At 34.9% G+C, this 23,646-nt stretch overlaps 1 protein-coding gene across 1 annotated transcript in view; it reads left to right on the top strand.

Annotated features, from left to right (window-relative positions):
• The window catches only part of CCDC178 (coiled-coil domain containing 178), a 524,781-nt gene that overhangs the window by 196,783 nt on the left and 304,352 nt on the right, over positions 1-23,646 (top strand). Inside the window, exons 15-19 of the mRNA XM_030925827.1 lie at positions 7,283-7,345; positions 9,193-9,354; positions 10,931-11,044; positions 18,441-18,586; positions 22,086-22,245. Of these exons, the coding sequence (XP_030781687.1) occupies positions 7,283-7,345; positions 9,193-9,354; positions 10,931-11,044; positions 18,441-18,586; positions 22,086-22,245 (645 nt within the window). The remainder of the gene's footprint in view (positions 1-7,282; positions 7,346-9,192; positions 9,355-10,930; positions 11,045-18,440; positions 18,587-22,085; positions 22,246-23,646) is intronic.

Raw genomic sequence — 23,646 nt, 5'->3', positions numbered from 1 at the left:
CATTTGAGGGAGTCAATAAACATGGAAAATGTGATAGAAGTAAAGCACTGAACATTTATGGATCTTGATGGTAGAAAACATTTGAGAATATAATAAAACTTTATTTGGTTTGCTGTAAATATCATATGGGAACATAATTTCCTTCTCCATTCTACTGGGTTAGCACTTTGCTTGTCAGAAATTAGATGGCAAGTTGCCTTTTCAGTATTTCCATTTAATTATCTGAACTTTGTTTCTACTTTTCTTCTTCCTGTTCCAGAGGAAATGTGGTTCAATTGAAAGAGTATGGACTTTAGAGTCAGATGTTTCTTAATTCAAATCCTGGTTATGCTAATTATTTGCTCTAAGAATATTAAAAATATGCTTAACTTTTCTTAGTCTAGGTTTCTTATCTCTTAAATAAATGTAACAATATATATGGTACCTTTGGGTGATAAATACATAGTGTTGTGTATAAAACATTCAGCCTGGAGCCTGACAAATAATAAATTCTTAAAGGTATTAGGGATAAGTAGCATAAAAATACTCCTATAGCATGGGGCTAGCTTTGTTGTTCAGGGTAAAAAAACCAATCTTTAACAACTTACCTACATATTTTACTCTTAAGTCTGTCTCCCAGTAATTGTGATAAATGCTTGGGTTCTAAATAACACACTGAACATAATGATAGTTATTTGTTGAGTACTTAATATGAGTGATGCCTTAAGTATATTACTTTATATACATTTTCTTCTTTTACCTCCCATACTTGTGTTATGAAAAAAAGTGTTATCCCAATTTTACATATATAAAAACTGATATTTGATACTGGTAAAGATATTTTGCTATAACAACTCATATGTGCTCAAGTATCCAATTCAGTGTAAATTAGAGCTTTCCTGGAAAGCAATTCATCAATAGATGTAAAAAACCTAACATTCATAATCTGTAACTCAGTAGCATTATTTCTAAAAATACAACTTTAAAAAAGTAACCAAGAACAAAGCCAACAGACATGCAGGTTTAAGGACTTTTATTAACAGTTAACGTAACAGCCACTGAAAACGTGGTTCATGAGGTCAACAATAATTGTTTATTTTGTATACACTGCTGCATTCCAGTGCTTAAACAGTGCTTATGCAGATGCTCAGTAAATGTTTATGGAAACCATGAATATATACTAACAACATATAATAGGAAAATTAAAATATACAGATTTCTCAATAATAGAATAGTGTTTAAATCTATGAGTATTAAGATAAATTATAAATTCATTCAATGTAGAATTTTTAAAAAGTAATGAGACTTCTGCTTCTGTAGTAGATGAAAAAGATCTTGTTAGACTGACTCTACCAGAGATAATAACTTTAAGTTCAGGACCTAAAAAAGAAATGACCAAAAAGTCAAAACCCATATCTGTGGATTTGAATATTTGTATTATTTCTTTTTGTAATTTAAAATATTTCACCAAAAACACATATACTTTCATACAAAAAGAAAGATAAAACAGTGTCATGTCCTATTTTCAGATAGAACCAGTTTGGACAGCCACCTATACTTTCTGTTAGGGTCCTGACCACCAAAATGTATCCTAATAATGCACAACCATAGCCAGAGATACCTGGTCCTACTAATTCAGTCCAGCCCATAGTCACTTAAACATATCTCAACTTTTGCTTTAAGATTGTAATTTTTTAAAGTATCCATCTTCCTTTCCTGAACTCAAACCTTACATAACGTAAATTCTCTAACTTTGCTCTTAGTGCTTCTCTGTCATTGGAAATTAAACTGATGTCATTTCATTGATTTTGATGTTAGATCTGTTTATGTAGATCTTTGCTCCCTTTTTCTCTTTGAACGTGGGTTTCCGGGCTCAGCATTGACTGTTCATCCTTTCAGCTGTCTTTTGTCCTAGTACAGGAGTCTATTCCAGCAGTGTAGCTCTTTGCTGCCACCTTCTGGTTTGTGACTGCTAAAACCAGGCTGCAGGTCAAAGGTGACTGTTGAATGTGCCCTCTTTCCAGCTTCTGAGATATTGTCACTTCCTTTGCTCCAGCCTTCTTCCAAGCTCTTCAAAGTGATCCTTTGATCTCTTTTATTCTTTTTCTCCAAAACCAGAATTGAGTCATTGTGACAGAGACCTTATGACCTGCAAAGCTTAAAATATTTACTATCTGGCCCTTTACAAAAAAAGTTTGCCAACTCTGTTCTAAAGAACACAGGAATAGCCAACGTAGGCAGCAGCCAGTGCCTGGAGGGCTGAGAGAAAGCACCCTAAGAAGGAACAAGCATGGAAGAGGCTGCCCTCTGCCAAGCAGAGTGAAGCTTTATTGGAGAGGGTGTGGTTGTGTCTCAACACAGGGTTCAGCAGCAGCTATCTGCGAGTTGCTGGAGAGACTTGATGGAGGTGGAATGGAGTTTGTGGGCAGAGAACCTCCCCACACACCAGCTGGTGGCAGTTCTGCAGGAGAATGGAGAAAATAACAACCGTCCACTGGAACAAGGAACCGGGACACAGGGACCCTTGCTGCTGCAACTCTGCCTGCCTGTCTCCTGCCCTCTGTTGATATGCCTAGCTTTACTCCAAAAGTAAAACTGCAAAAGGAAACTCCTCACAGGATCCAGCTCCATTATCACAGATCAGAGTTAAAAACAGATTTGGAGCTAAGAGGCAATAATTAGATAATGAGCACAAATGCATAGTCTGTACATGCAGATTTCTCTAATTCAATTGGTTGGTATATGTCATTGAGCCACATGCGTTGTATTTATCTGTTATAACTTTTGAGTCCCTTTTAATTTTAAAAAGTCTCTACATTTTTTTTAAAAAGTAGTTTTTCACTACATTACATTTTTAAGGGTCTAGGCCAGTTACTTTGCAGGATTTCTCTCAATATGGATTTATCTTTTTGTTTCTGCATAATTAGATACAAGTTAAACACCTCTGGGAGGAATATTACATAATTATAATAGTATAATATTGTGTCCACAAGCACATGGTCTATATTTGTCTCATCATTAGTGATATTAAGTTTGATCAGTTGGTTAAAGGTATGGTCAAGAAATGTATTCATTTCCCCATTGTAATTAATAAGTAATCAATTGAGTGATATTTAAGAATACGTGGCTATTTTTTTCCAACACATTTCACCCAGTGGATTTAGACTCTATCCGTGATCCTTAGTAGAATCCATTCTTGGAACAGTTGCTAAGTGGCAATTTTTCTGGGCTTTCATTCCCTTTACAATGAATCGGCAAAAATTTGAAGAACTTGAACGTTTAGCACAAGCTGGGCCACAGGCTATGCTTCTGGAGAAGGCAGCCTTCCTTCTGTGCTTTTTCAGGTATTTATATTTTAGGAATATATGTTGTGTGCAATTCTAGGTCAGAATCAACCTTGCTGTCTTTTCTACCACCTCTCCCATCTCTCCACATCTCAGGAAAAACGTATCAAAGGCGTTGTTGTATCATCCATCTCAAAGATGCTGTATATAAATGTGGCTGTGACATTGTAATGAGCCCTGAGCTCCTCCTCATATAAAGATATTTCTTAAGAAAACAACATATTTTTAATTTGAAACAATCTGGAACTTTTACAGTTTAATTCCCAGCCTAGAGATCAAAAGCAAGCTTGTTCATTAATCATAAACCCATTCGCTCAATAAATGATTCATTTGGCAAATATTATATAGCAGACAAAGTGCTAGCAGCCAGGGGGATAGAGCTTACTGTGAAGAGCTGTAGAATGTGTCCAAGCTCTAGTAGCAGGCAGTCCTGGTGCTGATACATGTTTGAAGACTGGTCCTGTGATAAATTCCATGACGTTAGACCTCAATTTTATCATATTTGAAAGGGAATAATAGCTATTTCACTAATGGATATGATAATACACACACACACACACACACACACACACACACACACACACACACAGCCTCTGAGTTAATATGGTTCCACTTACAGTTTTTCAACTTTGCCATGGTGTGAAAGTGGTGCATATTCAGTGGAGACCATCCTTTGAGCACTCATACAGCCATTCTGTTTTTACCTCTCAGTATGGCATTCAATAAATTACATGAGTTATTCAACACATTATTATAAAATAGCCTTGGGTTAGAGGATTTTGCCCAATAGGCAATCAGTATTTCTCTAAGCAGACCACACTACAGTTTTTGTGACATTTTTCCTCTTGGTAATTTGAACTCATTTAACCCTGGCTTTTTCTCAGCAGCTACATAATTCATGTTGAATAATGAAAGTTAGTATCTCCCCAGGAGCTCATAAGTTTCTAGAAGATTCCATTTTAGAGCCAACAATGGCATCACTAGCTAATTGGAACCCTTTCACCCAGTGTCTTGGTTCTTCAATCTCAGCTATAGGTGGCTAAGATTTAGAATTCAAATATATGTCCCATTGGCCTGGAAAGCCTCATGTTAAAAGAGGCCCTACAAGAAAAGGGGCACATGAGAGTCGGAAGGCTCTACATTAAATATTCCTATAACTTTGAGGGTTCCTGCATATCTGGGTGTCACTGAGATGCCCTCTGTCAGATTGTGTAAATTAGTATCCTGGTTCCATCAATTGCCAGCTTTGTGTGCTTGATCAATTTATGTAATCTTTCTGTGTCAGTTTTCCTATGTTCTAAAAGGACAATCATAACTATTTTATAGATTTCATTGTGAAGTTAAGACGGGATAATTCTATGCAGAGAACATATAATGTGTCTTAGCCACCATTACTAGGAGCAGTACAAATGGTAGTTTTATCATTGAGGGAACCCATGGCGTTTATATTGTTTGGTGAATGTAACTGCCCAGATTCTGCTTCAGGAATCATCTTAGTCACTTTGCTTAAGGTCATTCCCATTTCTGAGGTAGCTCACATTTAATGACCAATAAAAATAGAATGATAGCCTCGCCACCTTAGTCCAACTTGGGGCAAATCTGATGGTCCATTCTTGCCCGTAGTTTCCTGAGGGGTTGATCGAGGTTGTTGTCAGGGGTCTGTTGCAGCTCAGCCTATGTCTCTGTCCAATCCTGCTTCATTCCTCTCCCGTCCACAGGAGTAGATTCCAAATATGCTCCCTAATAAGTATCCTATACACTAAACTTCACTCTAGAGTCCGCTTTACAGGGAACAATGCCTGTGATAATAGGATGGGAAAACAAATAAATCCCCTCTCTCAGATGTTGGACTCTGTAATCTAAGACCTTCGACCATCAGAGCTCTTCCTATATCAGTCTTTGGGGTACTCTATGGTGTTTTGGAAATATTCAGTAGTTCTTCCAGAAACTGTCTAGCCTCTTGGCATTTTTCCAGTGCTTTCGGTAGACTGTTTCCTGTAAGGAGGACAGTATTATAGGAAGGCCTTGAGCATCTGCCTGGAAACACTCCATGTGGCGTTGGGTCTTGTATGCAAGTGGCAGCCCAGCCAGTGATAAATACTTTCTCTCCGGTGACTGGTCATTTAACCTGGTTGTCTGGATCACAGAGGTTTGGGGGCATGGTAGAAAACAAAACTTGGAAAAGTTCTTTGAAATGCTAGACAGAAGCCCCAGATGTTTTGCCCATGCAGCGTACAAATTTGTCCACTTGTAACAGGCTAAGTTGGTTTTGTATAGATACACAGATTTCAAATGTAGTATCTTCCTTCTTTTCAGAGAAATACAAGTGTCTTATTCTTGCAGCTTCAGACTTCTTATCTATTTAAATTTCTCATATACTGCCTGCAGTTCTTTGCAAGCCATATATCAAGTTCTTTTTGAACAATATTAATTTATCCAATTTAAGTGACTTGAATTCATTTCAATCATAACTTGCTTTCTTACTAGTTGATAATTAAAAAAACAACAACAACAAAAAAACTTCAAAGGATGAATGGATGAGTGAATATGAAGGAAACACAAATGAATCAATCCAGATTGTAACCAGAGTGATCTAAAACACACACTTTGCTTACCATTCTTCACTAATTTTATTAATGTACCTGGAAGATTCTGCGTCATCTAAGAGTTGTTTTTTTCTTCAGCTTCGCCTCATTCACCAAGTCTTTTCTCCAACACATGAAATACAACAAAAGCACATGTGTCCATACATACACATTTTCCAGTTTGTTTCAGACAAAGGTCAAATCTAGCTATTTTGGAATATGATATATTTTTCTCCAGTCTACAAAGCCATTTTAAATTTTGTTCCATTTCTCTTAAATAATAAACAAACAGAAAAACTGTGCTGTATCTGCTATCGTGTCAGAAGAGGTTGCTAATTTATTTAAAATTATCAAAACATATTATTGTATAAATTCATTTTAGATGTAGATATATCCTTGAGTAAAATGATATATCAAAGTTACCGCTCTGTGTGCCACCTTCATGTTTCCTTCTTTGGAATTATTCTTTTGCTTGAGGTGAACATAATTTTACTGGTTTGCTATATTGAGTAGAGGAAGTGTTAGAGCAGAGGACTACTGGCTTGTTTCTTTGTATTGTCTCTATAGACCCTGGGATATGATGAGGGATTCAGTATTGAAGTAGAGGTATCAGACACATTTCTAAATTTTTATTGTTCCTCCTTGCAAAACTATATATATGTGTGTGTGTGTTACACACACACACACACACACATCTTTTGAATCTGGAGGATAGCCTAAATCCCAGCCAACTCCTCCCTCAAATCAGGGGTTCCAAGATGTAATTTTAAGAGAGAAAGAACTTTATGAACTACTTCCAATTCTGGTTTTGTGTAATAATTTAAAGCAAGTCTATGAACAATTTACAATAATTTCTCCAGGTAGCAAAGAAAAAATTTTTCCAAATTTTTTTCTTCACAAACTTTAAAGGTATGATTAAAAAAACAAACAAACAAAAAAACAGTGAATTGCTCTAGCCAAATGGAGAGTCTGCTCTTATTTTGCACATTTCACACTTGACTTGCATCTATCTTGTTTTGAAACTGATTGTGTTTATTCCAGAAGGTAATATTAAAAACAAACTGATAGTTTTTAAAAGGAGAAATTGATGACTACCTTGTTTCACTTTCTCATTACTTTGATTTTTTAAGTTTAGGACTATAAAATGCAGACTGAAAAGATTGAAATACTGTAGTCGAATTCCTGGTGCTGTACCACTTCATTACTTTACCTCAAATAACACCAGGATTTTAAAAATACATATAATAAATTATAATTAATATTTTACTCTATATTGAGACATTAAAAAGGTATCTTATATTAGCAATTGTTTTTAAAAATGTTTTTGACGTTTTATGAAGAAAACCCTCATTTTAAAAATTTCCTAACATTTAGGGTAGAGAAGAATTCCTGAAAAAACTCACTCGAGGTGAAGTGGCTGCTGGAATGGTGCTTCAGGTAATACTAATTTGGTTTTAATATTTTATTCTTCCTTCAATTTGCGTTTTACTTAGCATTTTAAATTTGCCTGTAATGAGGCACCTTGTCACTACTTGGTTTGCAAGCCAGCAGTTTTCTCTCCTTAGCTGATGACAGTTGCCCTCTGTGTACAACCAGCAGTGTCTGATCATGCATAAAGAAACTGACCTCCCATACACATATCTCATTTTGTGGCTTAATGGGAATTTCTGCCAGTCTAGTAAAAGGGCAGTGGGATCTTATTTTTAAGTGTCTGACTCTTTAGTTTACTTTGTGATGATGTTATATTTTCTTTACTCTTAGTGTCTTTCACTTGGATTTCTTTATTTAACCTGGAAAGAAAAATATGCTATGATACTTCCATATAAAGATTTTGAAAATAAAGCATGTAAGCTGGCAAAATCAATTTGAATTTTTAAAATCTTTATCTACCACCTGCATATCCTTTGGAATCCAGATTGGGTTTTTTGATCCATGCCATGTTTCTAGAATCCCTCCCCTTTAGAAATACATACATATTTGAATTTGGTATTATTATTATAAGAAAAAAAACAAGAGTCAAAACGGTTTCAATGTTTTTGTTTGTTTGTTCATTTTTGTTTTTTTTTGAGACAGAGTCTTGCTCTGTCGCTAGGCTGGAGTGCAGTGGCGCAATCTTGGCTCACCACAATCTCCACCGCCCAGGTTCAAGTGATTCTCCTGCCTCAGCCTCCTGCGTAGCTGGGATTACAAGCATACACCACCATGCCCGGCTAATTTTGTATTTTTAGTAGAGATGGGGTTTCTCCATTTTGGTCAGACTGGTCTCAAACTCCTGACCTCACGTGATCCTCCCACCTCAGCATTCCAAAATGCTGGGATTAAAGTCGTGAGCCACCGTGCCTGGCCCAAAAGAGATGATCTACACCTCTGCTTCTCTTTGAAGTAAACCTAAATTTTGTAATTTTTTTCTGTTATGAAATTTGGCATTTTCAAACATAGAAGCAATGTTTGCTTCTATATGTTTCAAAACACTAAATTTCCTAATTTATTCCTATACATATGTTTTATTTCTAAGTGTCTAACTGGAAAGACCTTTTTGTTTAATATTTTGTTATTAACTTCCTGTTAGTTGGTTTTGTCTTATATTGCAGGACTTATATATATTCCACAATGTGGTGTTAGTGTGTTCTCTAACTTGGTGTTCTCCAATCCTTATGTAAGAATGATTGATTTTCACATTTTGGACTGGGAAATACTTTTTTAAATGTTTGATTTTTATTGTCTATTAAAGTGTTTCTCTCATTCATTCTAACAATAACTGTGCTCTCTTTAAATTTGTTACACTTGGCAGGATGTGGTGGCTCACACCTGTAATCCAGCACTTTGGGAGACCAAGGTGGGTGGATTGCTTGAGGTCAGGAGTTCGAGACCAGCCTGGGCAACATGGCGAAACCCCTTCTCTACTGAAAATACAAAAATTAGCTAGGCATGATTCATGCCTGTAATTCCAGTTACTGAGAAGGCTGAGGCAGAAGAATTGCTTGTGTCTGGGAGGTGGAGGTTGCAGTGAACAGAGATGATGCCACTGAACTCCAGGCTGGGTGACAGAGCAAGACTCTGCCTCAAAAAATAAAAAATATATACATTATATTACATTACATTACATATTACATTATATTATATATGTAATATATGTGTTAGATTTGTATCCTTTTTTATGGTGATATTTATTGTATTGCTTGATTTTCAAATAACAACAAATATTACTGCCTGTCACTGAATAAGAGGCTCAATAAATGTTTAGGTTAATAACTGAATGAATTATTTAAAATCTTTGCTGGCAGAAAAAACTGTATTCCATTTACGAGGTCCAGGCACTTGAGCGGAAAGAACTTATGAAAAATAGAGCAATATATGCCATATCACTGGCAGAACTACAGGAACCTCTGCTTCAACTAGAAGATGAAGCTGAAAGAATCAGAACTCTCTACAAAGAACATTCTGCTGTAAGCATTTAATTAATCCAAAAATTAATGTGCAGAAATATATATATGTTAGTAACTTACACATGTGATTTGACATTATTATTTGGAAAATTATGATTTCACATAGGAAAAGTATGGGCAAACTAAGTAACTGTTTCAGGACCACACAACTTGATCTGCAGTGAAACTCTATAGCAAGATCATTAATGCGATTGTCTAGAACCCCATAGTCTTAGAGGGTACTTGGGAAAAGCAGGTTTCAAGTGCGGGAGTAGTGACTTATCTGGTGTGAACATTCATTACGTTAAACCTAATTCAAGGTCTTCAGTCCTTCTTAATGAAATGCTAAAGTTGTGCTTATTTGCATATAAAATGTAAGGGATCTGGACGTTTTCATGGTAAATTTTTGATGCATGTAGATATTTAGACATCTAAGATGAAAAATAAAGCAAATGTTGATGAAATATTTTTGAAATTACAAGTTTATGGCAGTAACTGATATCACTAGCCCTTCCCAAAGAAAAATTTAGTTGAAAAACATGTATTAATCCTGTCATTAGTCTTTTGGAGAACTAGAGGGTGTGGCAAGAGTTATACATTCTTGTCCTTCCCTGCAGGAAGGCCATACATATATTTATTTGAGCCATTTTGGCACCAGAACATTTTTCCTTTGCAAATAATAATGTAACTTTGTATTTTTAGTCTTTGATAATTTTCAAAATGTGTTTATTTCTTAAAATTGTGATTAAAAAGTGTTTCTATTTTAAAAGTTTATTTTGAGTCTCAAAGTATTCCTATGAAATAGGCAAGAGGGAGTTGACTGGTATCAAAGACTTGAGAAAACCTGTGCTTGAAGAGCTTGAGCAACATGTATAAGGTCACGAAGCATGGAAACAACCAATTCTGAGAACCACTCTTTTTAGGGCTTCTAAATGCTATCATCACGCTCCTGCAAAGAATGTATAACCAGTACAAACATCTAGTGGATACATGAGTTTAATGATGGCTCCACCTTACATTAATGATGGATATTTATTAATTGCACCAAAAGCCTAAGTGAGGTTGTCTGAGTACAATAATGAATTCCAGAAAAGATTAATGATTTTTGTTTCCTGTTATTTTATAACAGCCATGGTTTTACATCTTCTTGTAGTTCAGTAATCATTTTTGGTTTGATTATATTTTAATAGTTAATAAATTATAAGAATTAATAATTTAGCACACACTAAGGAAGAATAAGTTTTTATATACGTTTTGGTAGTGATTGCTTACTATTTGTATTTGGAGTTTTAGTGTTGATTAAAAGAAATATTATAACAAAAATTCATACTTTCTATGTAAGCTTATTTATTTTTGTTACTTAACTAGATTTTCATTAGAATTCATTAGATTTTGGCTTTCTCATGTAATGCAAATAGAATATTGAGATTTTTGGATATTACAGTACATTTCTGTAATTCATGTGTGGTGGTTCTTTTCCTTTATTTGCCAAAATAAATGCTGTTGTTATTAAAATAGTCACTTTAGTATGATTTGGCCTAAATAAGGATAATTGGGTTGCAAATGCTGCACATCTTAATATCTGAATGGCCTCCAGGTACTTAATAATATACTTGATCAGAAAGATTTTATTAGAAGAAAGGTGGAAAAAGTAAAGAAAAAATTACGAAAAAAGGAGAAGAAAGCACTTGATGCACTAATAGAAACTGAGGTAAGAATTTCAGTTCAAAATCTAATTTCTAATTTACAGTTTATGTATTTATGTATGTCAGTGAAAACTATTCAAGCAAGGTTAATTTTAAATGAATGTGTCCCATTTCTTATTGGTTGTACTAAATCGACTGGGGATAAAAGCACACACAGAGTCCTTGTGTTTTCATTTACTTTCTCTTGCAGTATCGTTCTCACTGGTCTAGTTTATCAGGGACATAGCTCCTAATCAGGATAAATACAAGGAAAATTTGATATTGCATTCATGCAGAAGTCTACTGCTTTCTGTGATTGCCATGCTGTCTCTTTTTACTTGGAGATTAAAAACAAAAAAACAAAAAAAAAATGAAGAAGAAGAAAAGAAATAAAAAGGAAAGAAAACAAGAAAGAACAGAGGGAGAAAAGGAAATATGAAGGGAATTGCTATGGTCTGAATGTTTGTGTTCCCCCAAAATTCATATGTTGAAACATAATCCCCAATAAGAGACAAGGCCTTTGGGAGGTGATTAGATTATGACAGCTTGTTGGGATTAGTGCCCCTACAGGAGAGGCCCCAAGAATCTTGCTTGCCCCTTCTACTGCATGAGTATGAATGAAGAAGACACCATCTTTGAAGCAGAGGGCGAGGCTTCATGAGACACCAAATCTTTTGTTGCCTAGTCCTTGGATTGCTTAGCTCTAGAACTTTAAGACATACGTTTCTATGGTTTATATAAACTACTCATTCTAAGGCGTTTTGTTATAACAGCCTAAACAAACTAAGACAGAAAGAAAGAAAAGGAAGGAAGGAAGGAAGGGAGGGAGGGAGGGAGGGAAGGAGGAATGGAGGGAGGGAGGGAAGGAGAAGGACCAGAAGATAAGGAGAAAAAGAAGTCAAAATTAAACAAAAAATAGCATGATTACATTTTTGTTAAATGGCTTGAATCTTCTATTGACATGTATCTACTGTTTTAACCCCAAATCATCAATCTGACACTCTGAAACTACAAAATATCACGTTTAATATAAACATGCTTAAACTAGTGATCATTTTCTTTTCAGATAGAGAACTTAGAATCACTAATGTAATTTAATTGTTTTAATATTAATATTGTATCATATAATTTGACTATAAATTTTAATATTCCAAAAGACAATAATTTAATTTAAAAACATACATAATTCTTTAAATTTTAAGCCAACTACTACTAAGATTTTGTTCTTAGAAATCATCTTCACTTAACCAATTAAAGTCAACTTTTTCCATTCATCTTACTACTGGTTTTGTACACAAAGCCTTTATTTAGTTGTCAGATAAAATAAAGGATTGACTTTACATGGTAAAATGATACTCTGTTTTGCCAAGGAAAAGACCTCCGCTGGCTTTGCTTTTGATAAGGAGAGCTTAAAACAGATGGTTTCTAAATTATGTGATGCCCTATTGGAGTCACAGCTTATAAAAGAAGTATAGTTCAAGAGCCAAAAAAAATTGTAAATAATTTACTTTTATTGGCATTTTATAAAGGACACTGTGACCAGAACTATAATGGTATCCTCATCGCTTCCAAGGGACGCTCCTTGTACGTACACCTCTTTGCCTTTCCCCCTGATGTTCTCACACACTACAGGCACTAAGAGTCTCTCATCAATTTTCTGAAAAGTCACCCTTCCTATTTATATCATGTCCATCTATCTCTTTCCCTTTTTTACCAAGTTGTGTAGCAAGAATATTTTAATATAGCAGCTAGGCAAAGGCAAGACTCACTTCTTCAATAGAGATGGGATTAGAACCCAAACTCAACTGTTAGAGTCAGCTTACTTTTTAGCCAAAAAAAGGAGAGAGAAGTCCAAGAGCACTGCAAGTTTAATGCTCTTGTCTTATGCATGAACTCAGTGCCTACTAGATCTGTTAGGCACTATGTTCACATCTTCAGATGAAAGAGAGTGTAGCTTCTCTGAGGAAGATGACTGAGAGTGCGTGAGGCTGTGGACAGGGAGTAGACTTCACCCCTTCTGAGAAAAAATGAAGTGAGTGAATTGCAGGGTTCATGGGCTGTATTTGGTGTAGACTTCGTAACAGTAAACACCTCCATCCCTGTCTGGTACCCAGGGCTTTGTGGATTTCTCTGAATACGCAAATGCTTAAATACATTCAAGTATACTTAAGAGAGTATCCTTGGTAGTGGCACTTCTTGCACACTAGAATTTGGGAATTAGGAGTCATAAGTGGAAGATGTGATTATTAGAGCAGTGAAAAATGACTGGGTCAATGCAGAGCAGAGAAGAAAATCATTTTACCAGCGTGAGTATTGTCTTCAGCGAATGTTGTCAGTAGAAGTCAGGCAGGTCAGCTACCTCTTATGAGCTTCATTAATTATTATCAACGTCATTTATTAATGTTCATTTCAATGTGCTGACAAAGGGTAAACACATGGCTCAGATCATTTCATTGGATTCTCACAGCAACCCTGTGAAGTACTTAGAATTGCATTTATATAAATTAAAAGCTGAGGTTTAGAGAGGTTAAATTCCCAAATAGCAAGAATCCCCTTCTGTCTAATCTCAAAACTCATGCATGCCAATACCTACTAAGTATACTAAAATCTCATGTAATTTCTTTTAGCAGCAGTGACCAAAAAGCAAGGGCTAGTTTTGGTATGGAGAAAATAGTAAAGGCTTTGGAGTCAGAGAAATCTAGTGTTTAACCAGTCATCACCACATAAACTAGCTGTACCATCCAGACTACTTTGGATTTCCTATTGTAAAATGGATGTAACATTCATCATATTGCTACTGTGAGTCATAAAAGGCATAGTTCAAATACAATGCATAGTACAGTAATCGGTGCATTGTAACACCCACTGATTGCTTCCTCAACCCCATTGCCTTTTCTACAAAGTAGAGACTGGGATTTGTACTCTACTAGAGAGTATTGTATTTCTGCAGATGGGAACAATCTACAGATCAAAACATTTGTTCCTACCTGACATCTAAATTTTACCCCCAAGTTAGTATGTATTCAGCATAAACAAATGGATGTGTGACTGGAGACTTTAGGGCTTTTTCCAAATTAGAAATATTTCCCCATGAAAGTTCTTATTGCTAACATTTCTATCTCTAGTGAATTATTGGCTGTGGGAAAGGGAAGAAAGTCAATATTGTCTTTATTATTATTATTATTATTATTAAACTTTAGCTTCTAGGGTACATGTGCACAACATGCAGGTTTGTTACATATGTATACATGTGACATGTTGGTGTGCTGCACCTATTAACTCATCATTTACATTAGGTATATCTCCTAATGCTATCCCTCCCCGCTCCCCCCATGCCACGACAGGCCCCGGTGAGTGATGTTCCCCACCCTGTGTCCAAGTGTTTTCATTGTTCAATTCCCACCTATGAGTGAGAACATGCAGTGTTTGGTTTTTTGTCCTTGCGATAGTTTGCTCAGAATGATGGTTTCCAGCTTCATCCATGTCCCTACAAAGGACATGAACTCATCCTTTTTATGGCTGCATAGTATTCCATGGTGTGTATGTGCCACATTTTCCTAATCCAGTCTATCATTGATGGACATTTGGGTTGGTTCCAAGTCTTTGGTATTGTGAATAGTGCCACAATAAACATATGTGTACATGTGTCTTTATAGCAGCATGATTTATAATCCTTTGGGTATATACCCAGTAATGCGATGGCTGGGTCAAATGGTATTTCAAGTTCTAGACCCTTGAGGAATCACCACACTGTCTTCCACAATGGTTGAACTAGTTTACAGTCCCACCAACAGTGTAAAAGTGTTCCTATTTCTCCACATCCTCTCCAGCACCTGTTGTTTCCTGATGTTTTAATGATTGCCATTCTAACTGGTGTGAGATGGTTCCTCATTGTGGTTTTGATTTGCATTTCTCTGATGGCCAGTGATGATGAGCATTTTTTCATGTGAAGGACCTCTTCAAGGAGAACTACAAACCACTGCTCAACAAAATAAAAGAGGTCACAAACAAATAGAAGAACATTCTATGCTCATGGATAGGAAGAATCAATATCATGAAAATTGCCATACTGCCCAAGGTAATTTATAGATTCAATGCCATCCCCATCAAGCTACCAATGACTTTCTTCACAGAATTGGAAAAACTACTTTAAAGTTCATATGAAACCAAAAAAGAGCCCGCATTGCCAAGACAATCCTAAACCAAAAGAACAAAACTGGAGGCATCACGCTACCTGACTTCAAACTGTACTACAAGGCTACAGTAACCAAAACAGCATGGTACAGGTACCAAAACAGAGATATAGACCAATGAAACAGAACAGAGTCCTCAGAAATAATACCACACATCTACAGCCATCTGATCTTTGACAAACCTGACAAAAACAAGAAATGGGGAAAGAATTCCCTATTTAATAAATTGTGCTGGGAAAACTAGCTAGCCATATGTAGAAAACTGAAACTGGATCCCTTCCTTACACCTCATACAAAAATTAATTCAAGATGGATTAAAGACTTAAGTGTTAGACCAACAACGATAAAAACCCTAGAAGAAAACTTAGGCAATACCATCAGGACACAGGCATGGGCAAGGACTTCATCACTAAAACACCAAAAGCAATGGCAACAAAAGCCAAAATAGACAACTGGGATCTAATTAAACTAAAGAGCTTCTGTACAGCAAAAGAAACTACCATCAAAGTGAACAGGCAACCTACAGAATGGGAAAAAATTTTTACAATCTACCCATCTGACAAAGGGCTAATATCCAGAATCTACAAAGAACTTAAACAAACTTACAAGAAAAAATCAAACAACCCCATCAAAAAGTGGGTGAAGGATATATGAACAGACACTTCTCAAAAGAAGACATTTATGCAGCCAATACTGTGTTTAACCTGGTAATATGTCCTCTAGATATATGTCAAAGGTGGTTCCAATAGGATTTGTTGGTGGAAAGCATGTGGGCCATGAGAGGGAGGTGTCCTCAGTACCATTTTTTAAATGTTTGCCTTATAATGGGCCTCAAAAGAAATATTAAAAAAAAATTACAGGGAAAATAATAATAAGATATTTGCTGCATGTTTTCTGTGTGTCAGGCATTGTTTTAAGTGCACAGACATAACAGCTCGTCATTTCATTTTCATGATAAGCCTATGAAGAGTGTGCTATTACCTCTATCTTACATTTGAGAAATCTGATGCTTTGTTTTTTAATTAACTTGTACAGGTGTTCACACAACTCATTAGTGGTGAAGTTGCAATTCCAACCCAGACAGTCTGGCACTGAAATAGATGCTCTTATATTATTATATTGGTCATGTCACCCAAGTTTGCATACAATGAATTAAAATCAGAAATCAATAACAAAAATATAAGGCAATAAGAAATAAAAAGTATACGCACTACTAGAAATATTACCGAATCACATTTTTTATTAATTTGCTTCTGTGCTAAGACATAACTAAAATACAAATTACCACTTATTTATACATGATCAATAATGACAAACTATATAGCAAAATTTATGACATAGGCCAGTATAATATTTTGAGATTACCAATAAATGATTTTGATTTTTTTAAAAAATCTAAAAATATTTAACATATTTATTAAGGGCAAAGAATAAAAATGAAAATAGCCACAGAATTGATTAAAAGGGGTATAATTCTATACACAGTGAATTGAATACTACTTTGCATAGGAATTTGTTTTAAGATCTATATGAATTGTATCATTTATTTGTAAAATACAAATGGTGAAAACTGGATCAAAAGAAATAAAACACAAGAATAGATCAATGATTATAGAAGAAATTTAATTTGTCCAAACTCTACCAATAAAACCAAGAATCAGTCAAGATACTTTATGAATCTCTCTACAAATACCACTTACAGAGCATAAGAAAGCATGGAAATTTTCTAAAGTCATTCTATAATGAAACTAAAACCTTGCAATCATAACCAAAAATTAATAATGCGAGAAACAAATTCATTGGTGATCTTGCTTATGAGCATAGATGACAAGATCATAAATATATTAGCTAAATAAATTTTACAGTGTGCTAAAAGATATGCAAAACTATACAAAACCAGATTCCTTTGAAGAAGAGAATCTTCAGCTAAGACGAAGAAATGAATGACGAAATCTGATCTAAATGTCAAGTTTAGGGATAGAGAGCATGCAGTACTCATGAGTGTCCATACTCATACCTGTCTGCTCTCTGTCTTTGGGTTTGCCCCCGCCAAATAACTTAATACTCCAATGGGCCTATCAACAAATCCTAGTTAGCTGTATTTCCACTACATTCTAGTATAAGGAGAAAAAAATCCTTTTATTTATCAGTAGAAAATTTTCAGAACTTCCAGAAAAGGAATGAAACAAAGCAGGAAGTATGTGAAAATTCAAATGCAGTACCCAACGTTCAAAATCTTAGACAAACAGTAAGGTTTTATAGGAAAATAAATATAAAATATTAGTTGTTATTCTTGAAATCTATGAGTGAAGAAAGTATTTGGAAGCATATGGGGAAAACAGAAGATAGTGGAGGCAGAAGGAGCCATTGAGATCCATAGAATCAGTTGGGAGAGTAACACTAATTCGCAGCCATGCTGAATGTGGGGAACAATTCAATAACAGTCAATCAGTGAGTCACTAAGTTCCATTTGAACACCAACAGTCATAAAGGGATGACACAAAAATAGATGCACAATCAAATGTTCATTCTGGAATTGCACAGGACTACCATGGAAAACTGTGCTGGTAGTGAATATTGGCTTCTTTTGCTGGAAAGATCAGAACAATATATATCCTTGTCCGCCTGCCAGTGGACTTTGTACATGTTTGAAAACCAGTGACCACATGTTTGCATCTTGAAATGACATGCTTATAAAGCGTGCATTTAGGTGTGTGTTTGGAAAGGGGAGCAAGTTTGTGTAGGGCAGAGAGAATAAACATTTTTATTTTTTAGAAAATTAATCAGATATAACAGTGGAGAATATAAACCTCAGTTGGTTTTTAGAGACAGAGTCTCACTCTGTCACCTGGGCTGGAGTGCAGTGGAGCAATCATGGTTCATTGCATCCTAGACCTCCTATACTCAAGTGATCCTCCCATCTCAGCCTCCCAAGTTGCTGGGACTACAGGTGTGAAACACCACACCTGGCTATTTAAAACAATTTTGGGTAGAGACCAGGTGCTGGCTTTGTTGTCCAGGTTGGTCTTGAACTCCTGGCTGTAAGTGAACTCCTGGCTCCTCCTGCTTTGGCTTCCCAAAGTGCTGGGATTTCAAGAGTGAGCCATCAGGTGTGGCCCACTATTAACTTTTAATTGTTCACACAGCCAATGTAATTGTGTCCCTGAATAGCAGAGATTTGAAAATCCAAGTATTTAAAATAAAACACTCCTGTATTTTTTTTTTTCAGAGTAAACGCTCAGCAATTTTTAAAGACTTAGAAACAACTAAAAGTAAGACAATGATTTTTTATGCAAAAATAAATGAATTGAATGAGGAATTAAAAGCAAAAGAAGAAGAAAAGAAAAGTTTTGATCAGATACTTGAAGTGTTAAAGTAAGTGCTTAAACTTTATCAAAATATGAAGTGTATTAAAAATATTAATAAAAGAAATAAGATGAAATTTCCATATTTAAAATGTATTCATAAAATGGTTCATATTTGTAATTATAACATAGTGTGGAATATGTGTGATATTTGATAATTTTAGTTTAAAAAGCATAATCATAAACTGCTTTCATTCATTATTGCTTCTCTGGGTTTGTTCTTATTTTAATAACTTGGAATGTTTCTCCCTTTCCAAGGAGGAGAACTTTTATTCTTTATAACATTAATAATATTCTTCATTACTTTCAGATGTATCAGTATTTATATGTCATGTTTAATAATTTATGGTTTTTCACCCAAATGTTTTTGATTAATTTCAAGGTAAGAGTTCATGCAATGTATTCAAATTTATCATCTTCCAAAGTTTCTTATCAGTCACCTCATGAGTCAGGGATATAACTGGTCAGTGTTACTAAGGCCTTTGGCTTGGAGAATGATCATGCTCTCAGGCTCATTGGGTATCCATAGACCCTAACCTATTACTTATTTACTCTTCCTTTACTCATTTTGCTTCTCACTTCCTATCTTGTAAAACATTGAGAACTGGACTTGGAGGGGTATTAGAGGAACATGCATTGGCCACATTTAGGGACAACGGTCTGCTTTAAATAAAGAAGGCTACTACAAGCATTAGCAAAATCATAATGCTTGAGGGACAAAGTGTCAGAAAAAGTCTATGCCCAGCCTGTTGCATTGCATTTTAATGGAGTCACGTCAATGTCCCCATCAAGCATTTGTTTAGCTATTATCATAGGGTAAAACTTATTTTCAACATGATAATTCAGCTTTATCTGAAAAAGACTACTCATATTAACTATCTTATGTGAAAAAGCAGGAAAACATATCATTTACTTTTAAAGATATTTATCCACCTTGTTTAACACCTGTCAGAGTATCTTGGGACTCAAAGATACAAATATAAATGTATATAACTTACATTAAACTTATAAAGATCTAATTCAGGAGCTGATGAAAATCTTTTCTTCTGGCTTCCTCCCATTTCAATCCTAACTTCTTCTGAAGCTGGATCATATGGCCTTTCGGACAAGAGTGGTTTCCATGTCCCAGTGAATCAGTTCTCTCTAAACTTGACAAAACCCTGCCTTCCAACAAGAAAAGGAGAAAAAGAATTAGCCAATACTGTGGAATTACTTATACAACTATTAATTAGCAGTGATGATATGTAATGTCAAATAATATTTAAAGGTACCATTGAACTACTTGCTATTGTGCCAGGTATGTCCTGGACAATATGTGTGCCTAATCGCATCCAGTTCTTACAGCAAATGGTTAAATTGTATCATTTCCAACGAATGCTGAGAAATAGAGGCTCAGGGAACCTAAGATCACACTCTTAAGTAGTGGTAGAGCTAGCTTCAGCTTAGCTCCAACCTGTTCCAAATGTGTGCCCTTTCAACTAACCCCCTAAGATGGGATTACAAAGGAAGATCAGCTGTTCTATGAATAATCTACTGATATTTTCAATAATTTCCCATAACAAGTTACTTATTATTTATTGAGAACTCATAGTGGGCATACTGCCAGGCCCCAATAAGGACAAATAAATGGCAAGTGGAAAAGTGTATCTTCAAGTGTCTGAAGATCTTTGCAGGGAGACAAACCTCACATATATAAGACAATTAAAATATGTTGTTAAAAATAATGGCAATCAAAGCCATCCTTGACCCTCACTTAATTTTTATAATTGCTTCTTAACTAGAAAGTGGAAATTTAAAATCCAGACCCATAAGACTTCAAAGTCTACTTGTTTTATCACCGTGAGAAAGGAAACATTATTTTATTGCATAGATATGCACGTATATAGTGTATATAAATGTCTGTGTAGATATAATTAATAAAATGCTATAATTAATATAATTCAATATCAAAACAGTATAGAAAACAAAGTACATGTAGTCAAGATATATCAATGTTTTTTGGGAGCAACTATGAACATTTTATCGTTTTGGTCACACTAGCTCCTTCCTGTGTGAATTTCATTGGTTCTCTGTGCTCCAAGATGTCAATATCATTGGCTACTGATCAGACATCACTTAATAATTTAGAATGTTATTGGTATGAATGATGTAAGTGAAATACCAGGGCAAGGCAGATGAAAGGGGAGAAGAACCTTATTTCCTGTAGAAGAAGAGGCTCACATCCACTAAGTGTAAACAAGGTGATATGTTTTCAAATTTGCTGATAGCAGCTATAGTGAAGAGAGGGAAAAAATGAATACTTAATGTTGAACTGCTAAATCAGAAAAAGGCAGGACTAGATTTGAATTCTGGTTCTGTCATTTACCAACTAGTTGAGCTTACACAAGCTAATTAATTATCCAAGTTTAGGTTCTTCAACTCTAGATGGCTGTCTCATTATTATTCCATAGACTGGTTTTTGTTGTATTAAATGGGATATTATTTAAAAGCAGAGATATTAGTTTAGCCCTTCCCAAAATATTAGTCTTGCTGCCTTTATAGTTAACTGTGCAAGTGATTAAATTTTCTATATCAGTAGACTTGTTAACTAATGTGAATAGAATAAGACTGTGCTGAGCTTTTTCAGATACCTTATTCTGGACACTGAGTTGCTGCTCAACTTTGGCAAGCAAGTTATTGTTACCAGTATTGTTTTAACCACGTTTTGATACTTTTCTACTAGTATTGTTCCTTACATAACTACTGAGTTCACCATAAAAGTTATTTTACCTTTGCATTAGGATGTGTTTAATTGCAAATGATAAAATACAGACATGTACACAGATGCGTACATACACACACCTATTCATGTACCAGCTTAAACAATACAAAATGTATCTTCTTATTTAACAGGAAGCATAAAACAGTAAAGATGCATCATCTTACATAGCACCAGCTTAAACAATAAAAAAAGGTGTCATCTTATATAATTGTTAGAGCAAGCTGCAGTGTTGGTTGATTCAACAGTTCAACACTGGGCACTCATTTTTTTCTCTCTCCACTATGGCTGTTGGCAGCAACTTTGAAAGCATGATGTGTAAGTCACATTTATTGGATATGAGCTCTTCTACATGGAATTAAGTGCTTCTCACTCATTTCCTCGAGCTATCTTAATATATCTTCTCACCCCTGGACAATGGGTCATATGCTGGTTGGACTAATCAGAATATATCTCTAGAGTTACATGCTGCTTGGAGGAGGGGTTTTCTTGAAATGCTTAGAGAACAGGAGCATGCTGGACAGGCAACCAAGAGAATCCACTGTTTTTTCATAGATTTTCTTCTACCTGGCTGATTTAGATGTAGCCCTATAGAAGTAGGCCTTGGGAAAAACCAGGGAATTTTTCCAAGGCCTGTCAGCTCAAGGCTCTTCAAGATTTTTCATTTGGGTCCTTTTAAAATGTCTCATAAATGCATTTTGAAAAATAAAATGTGAATTGATTAGTGGCACATGGAATTCTTTATTCATAGGAACAAATTTGTAACTATGAGATTTAAAAGGGAACATGCACAAGCTGTGTTCGATCATTATATGCAAGAGAAAAAAGACTGTGAAGAGAGAATCTTTGAGGAAGATCAGAGATTTAGAGTGCTTCTTGCTGTGAGACAAAAAACTCTTCGAGATACCCAAGTGAGTATTATTTTTGAATGTTTCAGAATGAAAGAAATATAATGATAGTCAAATTAGCAGATAGTTTGAGACAATTTTTATCCTGAAGTAGCAGGGTGTTGAGATTTTAAAACTAAATTTGTTAGCATAATAAACCTGAAAGTTTTCATTGTTTCTTCTAAGTAATTATGATATATTCAGAGAGCATATTGTACTTTTCAATGCATATTATGTGTACTCTCATTTATTATCATACTTTATTTTATTTTGAAGTCTATTAATATAAAAATGTAGGCTATATTTATTCCAGAGTCCTTCTGTGCTTTTAATGAAAGACCTGAGAATGAGAACGGTTGTCATTTGTTTCTGAATAAATATACTTTGAATGTTTACCAACCGCTTTTTTGAGGAAGGAAAATACATCACACTCATCTGCTGCAGAAAAATTTTGCATAATATTCTAATGGACCTATAAATTTACTTGTTTGAAACAAGGAAATTGTATTAAAATTTCTTTTAAGCCTGAATTTTTATTAATCAAATTATATAAAGCTATACCTATAAAATGTTTGCATTCAGTTAAATGATTCCTATCCCATTTTAAATTTTGCGATAGTTTTTGTTACATTTAATTGTAATGAATTAGTACCATATTTAAAATACATTTAAAATATTACTCATTTTTGGAAGATACAATGGGACATCTTTTCTAAAAAGCAAAACAATTTTCTGTACTATTTTAAAACTTTTCTGTGAAAGTTTTCAAAGTATATGTAATGTCAATATGAACTATTTTTGATCCTCTTATTTATATATTCAAATATGATATTTATATATTCAATTATTATATCAATATTTCAGTTACTTTCCCTACTTTTTACATATCCAAAGACGTGTGAGAACATTTTTTTAAAGATTATTTGGAACAAATGTACATTGAATGAACAAGTATGTGGGTGAAAGAACGTACCTTCTTTAGTTCTATTGGTGTGGTTTGTCTATAAGAAAATTATTAAGAAGAGAATAATACTTTATTAATAACAATGCTAAGTAACATTCTTCTATTTTAAATGTGGCCATTACATTTTTAAAAAGGGGTTTCTTGACCTAAAAATATGAAAATAATTGGTGCCATCTAGTGGCAATATGTGATACTTCTTCTTAGAGCAGTTGCTGAAACCCATGGCTGAGTTTCAGATGTGTGAGCTACGAATGGATTGGCGGAAGCTTAGACCCTAATGCACCTCTCAAAACAAGAAGGCTTAAGTTATTTACCGACTTAAGCATTCTTCCCCGACCCATATTTTATTAGAGCAGTAGAATTAGTTATTTGAATTCAACCACATTTTCCAGTCGCAGTGGTGCTGAGAACACAGTGGGGTCTCAATGATCATTTATCGACCGGCATTCCAGCACTATAAT

This window comes from Rhinopithecus roxellana, chromosome 21 (genome assembly GCF_007565055.1).
Source record: "Rhinopithecus roxellana isolate Shanxi Qingling chromosome 21, ASM756505v1, whole genome shotgun sequence".
NCBI classification, from domain to species: Eukaryota; Metazoa; Chordata; class Mammalia; order Primates; family Cercopithecidae; genus Rhinopithecus; species Rhinopithecus roxellana.
This window is presented reverse-complemented; position numbering and strand designations above follow the sequence as displayed.